General features: G+C 33.9%; 1 protein-coding gene across 3 annotated transcripts in view; it reads right to left on the minus strand.

Annotated features, from left to right (window-relative positions):
* Positions 1 to 12,113, minus strand: part of DOP1B (DOP1 leucine zipper like protein B) — a 151,809-nt gene that overhangs the window by 64,685 nt on the left and 75,011 nt on the right. For all 3 annotated transcript variants that reach the window (XM_074213945.1, XM_074213944.1, XM_074213943.1), the window contains 2 exons: positions 9,737 to 10,005; positions 4,528 to 4,680 (listed from right to left, as the gene is read on the minus strand). In XM_074213945.1, coding sequence (XP_074070046.1) covers positions 4,528 to 4,680; positions 9,737 to 10,005 — 422 coding nt within the window. The remainder of the gene's footprint in view (positions 1 to 4,527; positions 4,681 to 9,736; positions 10,006 to 12,113) is intronic.

Raw genomic sequence — 12,113 nt, forward strand, 5'->3', positions numbered from 1 at the left:
AGAGAGAAAAGAATAAAGAAAAGAAAATAGGTTAGAGGGAAAATACAGTAAGTAATTATAACTGGGAATGCTCATCAGTTGAAGGAGATAGCAAAATAGATTAGAAATCAGAATCCTATAAAATGCTGCTTACAAGAAACACACTTATAACATATACACACAGAGTTGAAATAAGAAGATTGAAGCAGAATCCATTTTGCTTCTGCTGAAGTAAAAAAGGCAGTGATAGTAATCAAGATTTCAGACTAAGTAAAGCAAAGAGAAACCTAATTAAAAGAGTTAAGCAGAATAAGTGCATTTTACTGAAAGGCAAGATTGAAAGGCAAGATTGAAAAGGAAGTAATATCAATAATAAATAAATAAATATTTTCACCAAGTGTCATAGTATCCCCAATTTTTTTTTGCAAGCCAATGGGGTTGGGGTTAAGTGACTTGCCCAAGGTCACACAACTAGGAAATTATTAAATTATTAATTATCTGAGGTTGGATTTGAACTCAGGTCCCCCTGACTCCAAGACTGGAGCTCTATCCACTGCACTACCTAGCTGCCTCATATAGTACCCAAATTCTTTTTTTTTTTTTTTGCAAGACAAATGGGGTTAAGTGGCTTGCCCAAGGCCACACAGCTAGGTAATTATTAAGTATCTGAGGACACATTTGAACTCAGGTACTCCTGACTCCATGGCCGGTGCTTTATCCATTGCGCCACCTAGCTGCCCTAGTATCCAAATTCTTAAAAGAAAAAATTAAATTAATTACAGGAGAAAACAGAAAGTAAAACTATTTTAGTGGGGGACATCAGCTTCCCGCTTTCAAAACTAGATAAATCTAACCATAAAATAAATTAGGAGTTAAGAAGAATGACATTTGAGAAAAATTAGATAGTATAAATCTCTGGAGAAAACTGAATGGGGACAGAAAAGACCGTACTTTTTTTTCCAGCTGTACATAGTAACCACAAAAATTGACTATGTATTGAGACATAAAAAACTAGTAATATAAATTATTTTCAATAAAGTAAATATTAAAAAATTAATTGGAAACTAAAAAAAAATTATCCTAAAGAATGAGTGGATCAAAGAACAAATAAAAGAATAAAAAATTTCATTAAAGATAATGACCACATTGAGACAACTAACAAACCAAATATGTGGGATGTAGCCAAAGCAGAATTTAGGGGAAAATTTATATCTCTAAACATATACATCACTTAAAGAGTAAGAGAAGAAAAAGGAATTGGAATGCAACTTAAAAAAATTGGAAAAAGAATGAATTTAATATTCTTATTTAAGTATCAAAATGGAAATCTTGAAAATCAAAAGTAAGAAGAATAAAATTGAAAATTAAATACCCACTAAACTAATAAATGAAACTAGAAGCTGGTTTTATGAAAAATAAACAATAAAATAGATAAACCACTGATTAATTTGATCTTAAAAGAAAGAAGCTAATTTAGTAGTATCAAAAATGAAAAGGGTGAATATACCACTAATGAAGATGAAATTAAGCAATTCAAAGTTATTTTTCTTAATTATATGCCAGTAAATTAACAATGCAAATGAAAGAGATTAATATTTATGAAAATATCAATTTTTCAGATTAACAGAGAAGAAAATCAATTATTTAAATAGTTCTGTTTTGGTAAAAGAAATAGAAAAAGCAATAAATAAACTACCTAAGGAAAAAATCCCCAGGATCAGATAAATTTGCAAGTGAATTCTATCAAACATTAAAGGATCAATTAATCTCAATACTATATAAACTGTTTGAAAAAAACAGGTTAAAAAAAGGAATCCTGCCAAATTTATTTATGAGACAAATATGATTTTGATACCTAAACCAAGCAAAGCAAAAAGCAGAGACAGAGAACTATAGGCTGATTTACTTAATGAATATTGATGCAAGCAAAAAAAAAATACTAGAAAGGAGATTTTTTAGCAATGTATAATAAATATTAGTAAGACTATGGGCATAATTGACCATATCAATTAGAAAAACAGTAAACTATTATCTCAATAGCTGTAGAAAAGACTTTTTCAAAATAAGTTATTCATTCTTAATAAACTATTAGCAAGCATTATCTATAATGGGGATAAGCTAGAAGCCTTCTGAATAAGATCAGAAGTGAAGCAAAAATGACCATTATCACCACTATTATTCAATAATGTACCTAGCTTATAGCCATAAGAAATTCTAGCTTGTAGTAATAAGAAAATAAAAAGAAATCGAAGGAATAAAAACAGGCAATGAGGAAACAAAATATACTGTTTCTTGGATCATATGATGGTATACTTAGAAAATCCTGTAGAATCAACTAAAAATTAGGAAGTTACGGGATACAGAATAAACCCGCATAAATCACCCGCATTTCAACATATATATATATATATATATATATATATATATATATATATATACATACATATACATATATATATATATATGTAGTATATGTATATATATATATATATATAATTACTAACAAAACCCAGCAGGAAGAGATAGAAAGAGAAATTTCATTTAAAATAACTGTAGATATCATAAAATATTTGGAAATCCATCTGCTAAGACAAACCCAGAGGCTATATGAACATAATTGAAAACACTTTTCACACAAATAAAACAGATCTAAATAATTGGAGAACTATTCATTGCTATATGGGTAGGCCAAGCTAATATGATAAAAATGACAATTCCACTGAAATTAATTTACTTATTCGATGTAATGCCAATCAAACTACAAAAGAATTATTTTACAGAAAAAATAACAAAATTCATCTGAAGAACAAAAAGTGAAGAATATCAAAAGAATTAGGGGGAAAAAATGGGAAGCAAGATGGCCTAGTAGTTACAGATTTTAACCTCTATTACCAAGCAATGGGCAGGTAGGAGGTACATGGATACAATGCTAGGCCTGGAGTCAGAAAGACTCAGAAGACACTTACTAGCTGTGGGACAAGTCACTTACTCCTGTTTGCTTCAGTTTCCTCATCTGTAAAAGGAGCCAAAGAAGGAAATGGCAAACCACTTCAGTATCTTTGCCAAGAAAATGCCAGATGGCATCATGAAGAGTTGGACATGACTGAAATGACTCAACAATAACAACAACAACAACAAAAGAAAATGATCATAGTAGTCTAGTCTTTGATTATTGAAAGATCCAAACTTTTGAGGCAAATAGCTGGGAAAAATAGAAAGCAGTTTGGAAGAAATTAAGCATAGAGCAACATCTCACACCATTTGCTAAAATAAGGTCAAAATCAGTGCTTGATATTAAAGGAGCACATAACATTTTACTTATTACATTCATAGAAGAGTAGAGGATATAGAGAGGATCATAGAAAGTAAAATAGATAATTTTGATTACATAAAATTAAAACTTTCTTTTGCACAGTAAAACTAATTAGCCAAAATTAGAAGTAAATCAGAAAGCTAGGAAAAAATTTTTACAGCAAGTTTCTCTTGGAAAGGCTTTCACACATTTATTGAGAAATAATCTAAAAAATAAAAGCCATTTTCCAATTGATCAAAGGATATGAATAGTCAAAGGATATGAATTGGTCAAAGGATATGAATAGTCAGTTTTTAGAAAATGAAATCAAAGTTATTAATAGACATATGAAGAAATTTTCTAAATCGCTATTGATGAAAGAAATGCAAATTAAAATAACTCTGAAGTCTTGCCTCACCCCAATCAGATTGGTTAACATGACAGAAAAGGAAAATAATAAACACCAGGGGGATGTGGAAAAATAGGTAAACTATTGCATTGCTGGAGATATGAACTCTTCGAATTATTCTGGAGAATATTTTGGAACTATGTCCAGACTGAAATATGCTTTTAAAATCATTAGAGCACCTGTATATATTCTTTTACCTATCTGAAAGAGGCGAAAGAAAAGGAAAAGAACTTTTATGTTAAAAATATTTATATGGGGGCAGCTAGGTAGCACAGTGGATAGAGCACTGGCCCTGGAGTCAGGAGTGCCTGAGTTCAAATCCGGCTTCAGTCACTTAATAATTACCTAGCTGTGTGGCCTTGGGCAAGCCACTTAACCCCCACTGCCTTGCAAAAAAAACAAAACAAAAACCAAACAACTTAAAAAATATTTATAGCAGTTCTTTTAGTGGTAGCAAATTGGAAATTGAGTGGACGTCCATCAGTTGGAAATGGCTACATATGTTGTGGTATATGATTGGGATGAAATGTTATTGTATTATAAGAAATAATGAACAGGATGGTTTCAGAAAAACCTAAGAATATGATCTGATGTAAAATGAGCAGTATCAGGAGAACATTTTGCACAGTAATAGCAATATTGTAATAATGAACAATGTAAAAAACTTAGGTACTCTGATCAAGACAATGATCCAAGAAAATTCCAAAGAATACATGATAAAAAATTTTATCTGCTTCCAGAGAGAGAAACTGCAGAACTCTGAGTTCAGACTTAAACATGCTTTTAAAATTATTAGAGAACCTAGTATTGAAGAGAAGGGGGAACTTAGCAAGTAAGAGAGACTTACTTTGTCAGGTTCCAATAATGAATGGCAAATAATATCTTCACAGATGTTAGCTGATGGTGCCTGGCAATGAAGCCTGTAGAAGAGTTCCACACAAGCAATGTGATATTCCTGTGAGTCTTTGTTCAGTTGATTCCAGAGTATATGTGCCACTTTCTGTGACAAAAGAATAATTACCTATATTTTAATTATATCCTTTAAAAAAATATTTAGTTCAAAAGAAAAATGTTAGCTTTTACTCAAGTTTTCATGAACAAGAACACATTCCTATTTGAGAGAGAAATACTATGATAAGCAGTTGCTGAGATCACAATTTTAAGCATAAAATTGGAAATTTCTGGGTGTCTATAATCATAGTACCTCACCACATTTGTTAGTTTCATTTCATTCTGAGGCCATAATGTTTACTCCTCTCCAATTTAGATATATGTATGTGAGCATTTCCGCAAATCAACACAAGTATATCACTATTATCTGCAAAGTACAATCCAACATGTATGCCTTCCTGATATTGTAGGCAAACAAAATCATTTACAAATGAGGATATTTTTATTGCTTTTAAAAGTTAAAGATGGTCTTGTTTGCAATTCATGAGATATAAACTTAAATACCACTACTGGGTCTATACCCTGAAGAGATGATGAAAAAGGGTAAAAACATTACTTGTACAAAAATATTTATAGCAGCCCTGTTTCTGGTGGCAAAGAATTGGAAAACAAGTAAATGTCCTTCAGTTGGGGAATGGCTTAATAAACTGTGGTATATGTATGTCATGGAACATGTTCTATTAGAAATCAGGAGGGATGGGATTTCAGGGAAGCCTGGAGGGATTTGCATGAACTGATGCTGAGTGAGATGAGCAGAACCAGAAAAACACTGTACACCCTAACAGCAACATGGGAGTGATGTTCAACCTTGAAGGACTTGCTCATTCCATCAGTGCAACAATTAGGAACAATTTTGGGCTGTCTGCAAAGGAGAGTGCCATCTGTATCCAGATAAGGAGCTGTGGAGTTTGAACAAAGTGCAAGGACTATTCCCTTTAATTTAGAAAAAAGAAACAGATATCTTATTGTCTGATCTTGTTACCTCTTAGACTTCTCTTCTCTTCTTTAAGGATATGATTTCTCTCTCATCACACCCAATTTGGATCAAGGTACAACATGGAAACAAAGTAAAGACTGACAGAGTGCTTTCCGTTGGGGGTGGGGGAGGGAAGCAAGATTGGGGGGAAAATTGTAAAACTCAAATAATATCTTTAATAAAAATTAATTTAAAAGAAGAAATATAAGCTTAATGAAGAAAACTCAAGCTGTGAAGAATAAGATAAAACAATGCAGAATTTCTGCTAAAAATAAAGTGAAATGAAAGAATAATTTTTAAGTGAATATTTAGGTGTTTTCCCCAATATGTTTTTTGTTTGTAATATTTTGATATTTTTTATTATTGTGAATCATAATAACGTTATTAACATATCAAAAACTTGAAGAGATGGGGGAAAATTCTATATACAGTACTTTGTGTGTGTGTGTGTGTGTGTGTGTAAGAATAGATGAATGTGGTCAGAGCACAGGGGATGAGAGAGAATTTCTTTTTCTTTTAAATTTTCTTTAATTTATTTTCACATTGCTAAAATATTATTGTTTAAAATCTCATGAGAAGTAAAGTGAAAGAAAGAAAAAAAATGTGTTTCAGTCTGTCTCGGGTGGATCACATTTTTTATCATAAGTCCATCATAGAAGTTATTTCTATATTTTTCCACAGTTGCTGTTGCTGATTGTAATTCCCTCCATCCATTCCTCCCATGATATATTTAAAAAAAATAAAAAAAAGTAAAGTTCTAACAACTGTTCATGTTATCTCCTGAAAGTTGACTGGTGAAATTAGATCAATAAAAATAGGAAAATGAATGCAGCACACATCCAAATCTCTGTATTTTTTTTCTTCCATAGTTCTTGTAGTGATTCCAGTTAGCTAATTCCAAGCTATTCTTTCCATTCCATTTCAGCTTTTCAAATGAAAGGCAGGCTGATTGAAGCTATTTGCTATTTGGAACTCTTGTCATGTCTGCTGAGTGACAGTATCCAGCAAAGTAAGAGGTGGAACTGATGCTAGATAGATGCAGATGGGCCATGGCATAGATCTGGACAGGTCATGGGGTTAAGACATTAGGACTACTATACTTCCAGATATATGGAGTGGGCAGAACTGCTTTAGATAGGCAGCTCTCAAAAAACATAAGATGCTAGGGTGATCAAGGCTGGGAGACTGATTCAGACATCAGCCTTTCTTTGTTTCCTTTAATTGTTTGTAGAGTAGATCTCAATGAGTTCTAAACATAGGGTCCCCCTTTTTTTGCAAGGAAAATGGGGTTAAGTGGCTTGCCTAAGGCCACACAGCTAGGTAATTATTAAGTGTCTGAGACCAGATTTGAACCCAGGTACTCCTGACTCCAAGGCCGGTGCTTTATCCACTGTGCCACCTAGCTGCCCCTATAGGGCCCCTTTTTATAATTAATTAATTAGCTAGTATTTATTATATGCTAGTTACCATGTTAAGCACTGGGGATATTGATAGGGGAACAACATATGTGATTAAGAATATAAAAGATAAATACAGAGGATAGAAAAGGTAACCTTAAGAATGAATGGCACTAGAAACAGCACAATGCTTAACAATACTTAATATACATTAATACATATTAATAAATATATTAGTTTGCCAATTAATATATTTATTAATAAAATATCATTGACTAGTGTGGGGGAGAGAGGAGGGAGAGGAAAGCTCTATGGAAGAAAGGTGACATTTCCACTGAGACTTAAAGAACTTTGGCATTTTAAGAATTGGAGGTTGAAAGCAAGAGTTTTCCAGGTATGGGGAAGTGTTAGTGAAAAGGCACAGTGACAAAGATGGGGCACTGTTCATAAGAGTAAGACAGTAGAGCTATATTGTAGAGTGAGTGGAGGAGATTAGGACAGAATAGGATAGCAAAGAGATCAAGAGGTGAGACTGTAAAGAGCTTTAGGTGCCAAACAAAGGACTTCATATTTATCCTAGAGATAGGGGGCCAGTGGAGTTTGCTGAGGGGCAGGAGGGCTAGGTGGCTATGTGTATAATGTGGTCTGACCTATGCTGAGACAGTGATATCAAATAGAAGGCTATTGCAATTGTCTAAGTGAAACATGGAGATTTTTATGAAAGCTGTAAAGATAGAAATGACAATATCTGGCAACTATGGGGTAAGCAGAACAGAGGAATCAAGGATGACAGGTTATAAATCTGCATGATTAAAAAGATGGTGGTCTTTGACAGTAACATGGAAGTTCAGAAAAAGAAAGAGTTAGTGGAGATTAAAGATAATGAGGATTTTTTGGACATTTTGGGTTTGAGATGACTCTGGGATATCCATTTCCTAAAGTTCAAAAGGAAATTGGTGGTATGGGGGAACTCAGGAGAGAGACTAGGGCTAGATAAATAGATTGGGGAATTACTTGCATATAGATATGACTGCTGATGAGATCAACAAGTAAAAGAAAATGGAGAGAAAAGAGGAGATGGCCCAGGACAGAACTTTGGGGGACACCTGTTAACTAATTAATCAAAAAAAAAAAATAAAAGGGAAAATATTCCTGTCCTCTCTCCATTAAAAAAAGAAAATAAAATCTCCTATAATGAATAGTTATCTCTAAATTTCTGTATCATTTTATATACATATATATATATTTATCTACATAGTGCTCTTTTAAGTTCTCTAAACCATAGTTACAAGTCATAAGATGAAATTTATTTCCATAATGTAGCTTTTAGTAAATCAGGGCATTCTGTTTACCTACAGTAATTAGTTCAAGTTTCATTTTTTCCTCAGTTGCTCTAGGATTAGGATTTCAATAAAAAGGGAATATTTGGAAAAGTTTATGATGCTTGTTTCAATACCAGTTTTTTATTCTGTTAATATGACTTTATTTAAACATTACTAAAATATTATTAAGAGTAAACCTCATACCCCCTCCCTCACAAAAATATAGAACCTCATGAGAAAGTAAGAGAAAAAAATGTGTTTCAGTCTGTGTTCAGATACCATCAGCTCTGTCTTGGGTGGATCACATTCTTTATCATAAGTTCATCATAGAAGTTACTTCCATATTTTTCCACAGTTGCTGTTGCTGATTGTAATTCCCACTATCCATTCCTCCCTATTAACATATATTATATTTTCTCTCTCCTTTTACTCTGTCCCTCTTCTAAAATGTTCTGTAGGTAGCTGAGTGGCACAGTGGACAGATCACCAGCCCTGGGGCCAAGAGGTCCCAAGCCCACATCCCACCCCCAGAGACCCAGCAACCACCCAGCCTGGTGGTCCTGGACAGGCTGCCCAATTCCAGCCCCTTGCAAGAAGTAAAAGAGAACATGTGTTATATCTGACTATCCTTTCTATGATCTACTCTCCTCTATCACTGCCACACACCCCCTTCCCCTGTCCCCCTTCTCTCCTTTTTACTCTCGATGTCTATATTCTTTTGAGTGTGTATGTTGTTTCCTCTCTGAGCCATTTCTGACGAGAATGAAGGTTCCCTCATTCCCCCTTGCCTTCCCCCCCTTCCATATCACTGCAAAAAATATATATTTTATATGAAATATCTTAGCCTATTCTACCTCTCCTTTCTCTTACTCCCAGTACATTTCCCTTTTAGCTATTGACTACATTTTATTTATTTTTTTAGGTTTTTGCAAGGCAAATGGGGTGAAGTGATTTGCCCAAGGCCACACAGCTAGGTAATTATTAAGTGTCTGATGCTGGATTTGAACTCAGGTACTCTTGACTCCAGGGCCAGTTCTCTATCCACTGCACCACCTAGCTGCCCCATTTTATTATTCTTTTAAAAGAAATTTCATGGATTTGTTTAGTTTTTGTATCATAATTTCTGGATGTAACCCCTTCAAAAACTAAATAAGCCCTCTCTTGCAAAAAAAAAAATTTAAACAATACCAATAAATACAGTGATTTTGATAGTTTTATGTGACATTTGGTACCCATAGTCTTCACCTTTCTACTAAAATCTCAATCTTTTAAAAATCTTCAGTTGCAAAATTCTGATTGTGGTTTAAACTCACTTCATGAATGCTACTATTGTCACAACAACTTCTTTGAATGAATAGGCTGGAAAAATGCTTTACCCACATTCCAAGTTATACCCAAATTAAAAAGTACCTGATAGAAGTCTGTTTTCTTTGCAATGACTTTTAATACTCCTGGAACAATGGGAGGAACGGTTACCATCTGTAACTTTCCAAAAAATGGGTTATGCTCAGAGATTTTACTCCGTTTCATCCTGTCTTCACACACAAGTGCCAGTGACTGAGAATGGTTTATCAGCTCAAGTAGTGTAAAGATAGACACATTCTGAACATGGCAGTCATTTACACAGCAGCAGATAGTCATGAGAGATTTAAGCCAAAAGGGGAAGCTAGAATCACATTCTCCACAAATGAAAGACAACATACAGAAGACAAAAAGCAAAAACAGAAACATGATATATTAAATTTTTTGGATTTCATAACAGCTTAAAACTAATCACTAAGGCAAACATTGAAAGCCTAGAGATAGCTAAGATGCTACTCTTAAAGTTTCTTTGGTCAGTGGGTAGGATATTTCTATCTACATTATAAACCTTGGGTTCAAAGAGATGGAGATGTGTTGCAACACATAAATATCTTCCACTGCAGCCTATGGCACAATGGAGAGAAAGTTGGTTTTAGAGAGTTAAGACGTTTTTAAGTCTGATTCTGTTACCTAATGGTAACCATATAATTATGGTTAAGTCATTTAATTTCTTGGTGCCTTAGGTACCTTTAAGATTCTAAGTTAAAGAAGGTCTGTAAACCTGCCTAGGTAGAGGAAATTTCCAAACCAGGGGTTCCTTTTGGCTATGAAATCACACACACATACATGTGTGCGTGTGCATGTGTGTGTGTGTGTGTGTGTGTGTGTGTATATATACATATATATATATGTATATATATATATATATATATATATACCAATTACCTATACGTGTATATACCTAAATAAACCCCCTCCCCCCAAAAAAACAAAAACAAAATCCTGTCATAGCACACAAAAATCTATAAAACTCTTGTCACTCTCTACAAGAAACAACATGGTATATCTGAAAGAGTCCTTGTAGTCCGAGGATATGACTTTCAGTCTCGGTCCAATTCATACTTATATTCTGATTCTAATTAGTCCTTTGAGAGTACAGGACTTCTCTGAACTTTAGTTTCCTCATGTGTATTATGGACAACATTTGCACTATTTGCTTCAGAGAATTGTTGTGAAAAAACTATTGTTAATCGTAATGATTATTTAAATATGAATTATTATTTGACCATGAAATTACATTTAATTGCCTTTTCCCTACTTATCACAGCAACTGAGAAAAAAAATTAGAAAATTAAATACTAAATGCAAATTTTTACAATTAGGCTCACATTTATATTTTTTTGGCTACTGAGGGTCAGAATCATTGAGTAAATCAGTTAATCTCTCTGGGTTTTAGTTCTTTATCTATAAAATGAAAAGTTTAGACTACATGTCTTTGAAGGTTTCTTACAGCTCTTATTACTACAAAATAGCTCAAAACCTTCCATTTTCTTGAAAAAGTCACAAGAAAAAAGAAGAGTAATAGTAGAACAAAAATCCAGTTTAGGAGATAGATTGTTGAACTTGGAAGTCAGGAAGGCCTTGATCCAAATCCTGTTTGAGACACTTATTATCATCACCCACACACCCCTTCCATTGTGACCTCTGGAAAGTCTCTTCCATAGGCTACAAACTTCCCTTCTTCTTAAATCTTTTCCTCTCTCTTTCTTTCCATTTTCTAGTTATTGATGAAACCTGGTTCCCCCACAATGACACTGCCTCTGTGATCACCCTTCTTGTTTTAGTTAAACCTTCATTTATTCCCCTCAATTCAGTGGTTCAGGTTGGGGAATTGGAATACTCTTTTAAATTGGACACTGTACTCTTCCATCCCTCATTCCTTTTATTGTACCTCACCAATTATGTCCTTCAACCCTCACTTTTGAATTATGCCCACAATCTACCACCCTTACTCCTACACATGAATACTGAGAAAAATTATGCAACTGTCCAGACTGAATTCACTCAGAATTTATGTTACACATTTCAACTTGGCCCTCACAGTTCCTAGGCAATTCTACTTCCCATTTCAACTTATTCCACTCTCCACAGCCATTCTTCAAAACCTTTTCATCTCTTTCCTTATCTTATCAGTCAAGAAACATTTTTCTCTCACTCTTTTTTCCTTCAAATACCTTACAATTTGACTTTTGATCACTCCATTCCACCCAAAGGGCTCTCTCCACAGTTATGAATGATCTCCTAATTGCCTAAATCAATGGCCTTTTCTCAATCCTCACTTGCCTTGACCTCTCTGCAGCCTTTGACAGTAGATCACCCTCTTTTCTTATCTCAGGACACCACTTTCTCCTCATTCCCCTTAGGCTGCTCAGATATTTGCTGAATCTTCATCTAGATCCCATTTTCTACCTCTAGTGTTTCAGGA

The sequence above is a fragment of the Macrotis lagotis genome, chromosome 1, assembly GCF_037893015.1.
Source record: "Macrotis lagotis isolate mMagLag1 chromosome 1, bilby.v1.9.chrom.fasta, whole genome shotgun sequence".
Taxonomy (NCBI): Eukaryota; Metazoa; Chordata; class Mammalia; order Peramelemorphia; family Peramelidae; genus Macrotis; species Macrotis lagotis.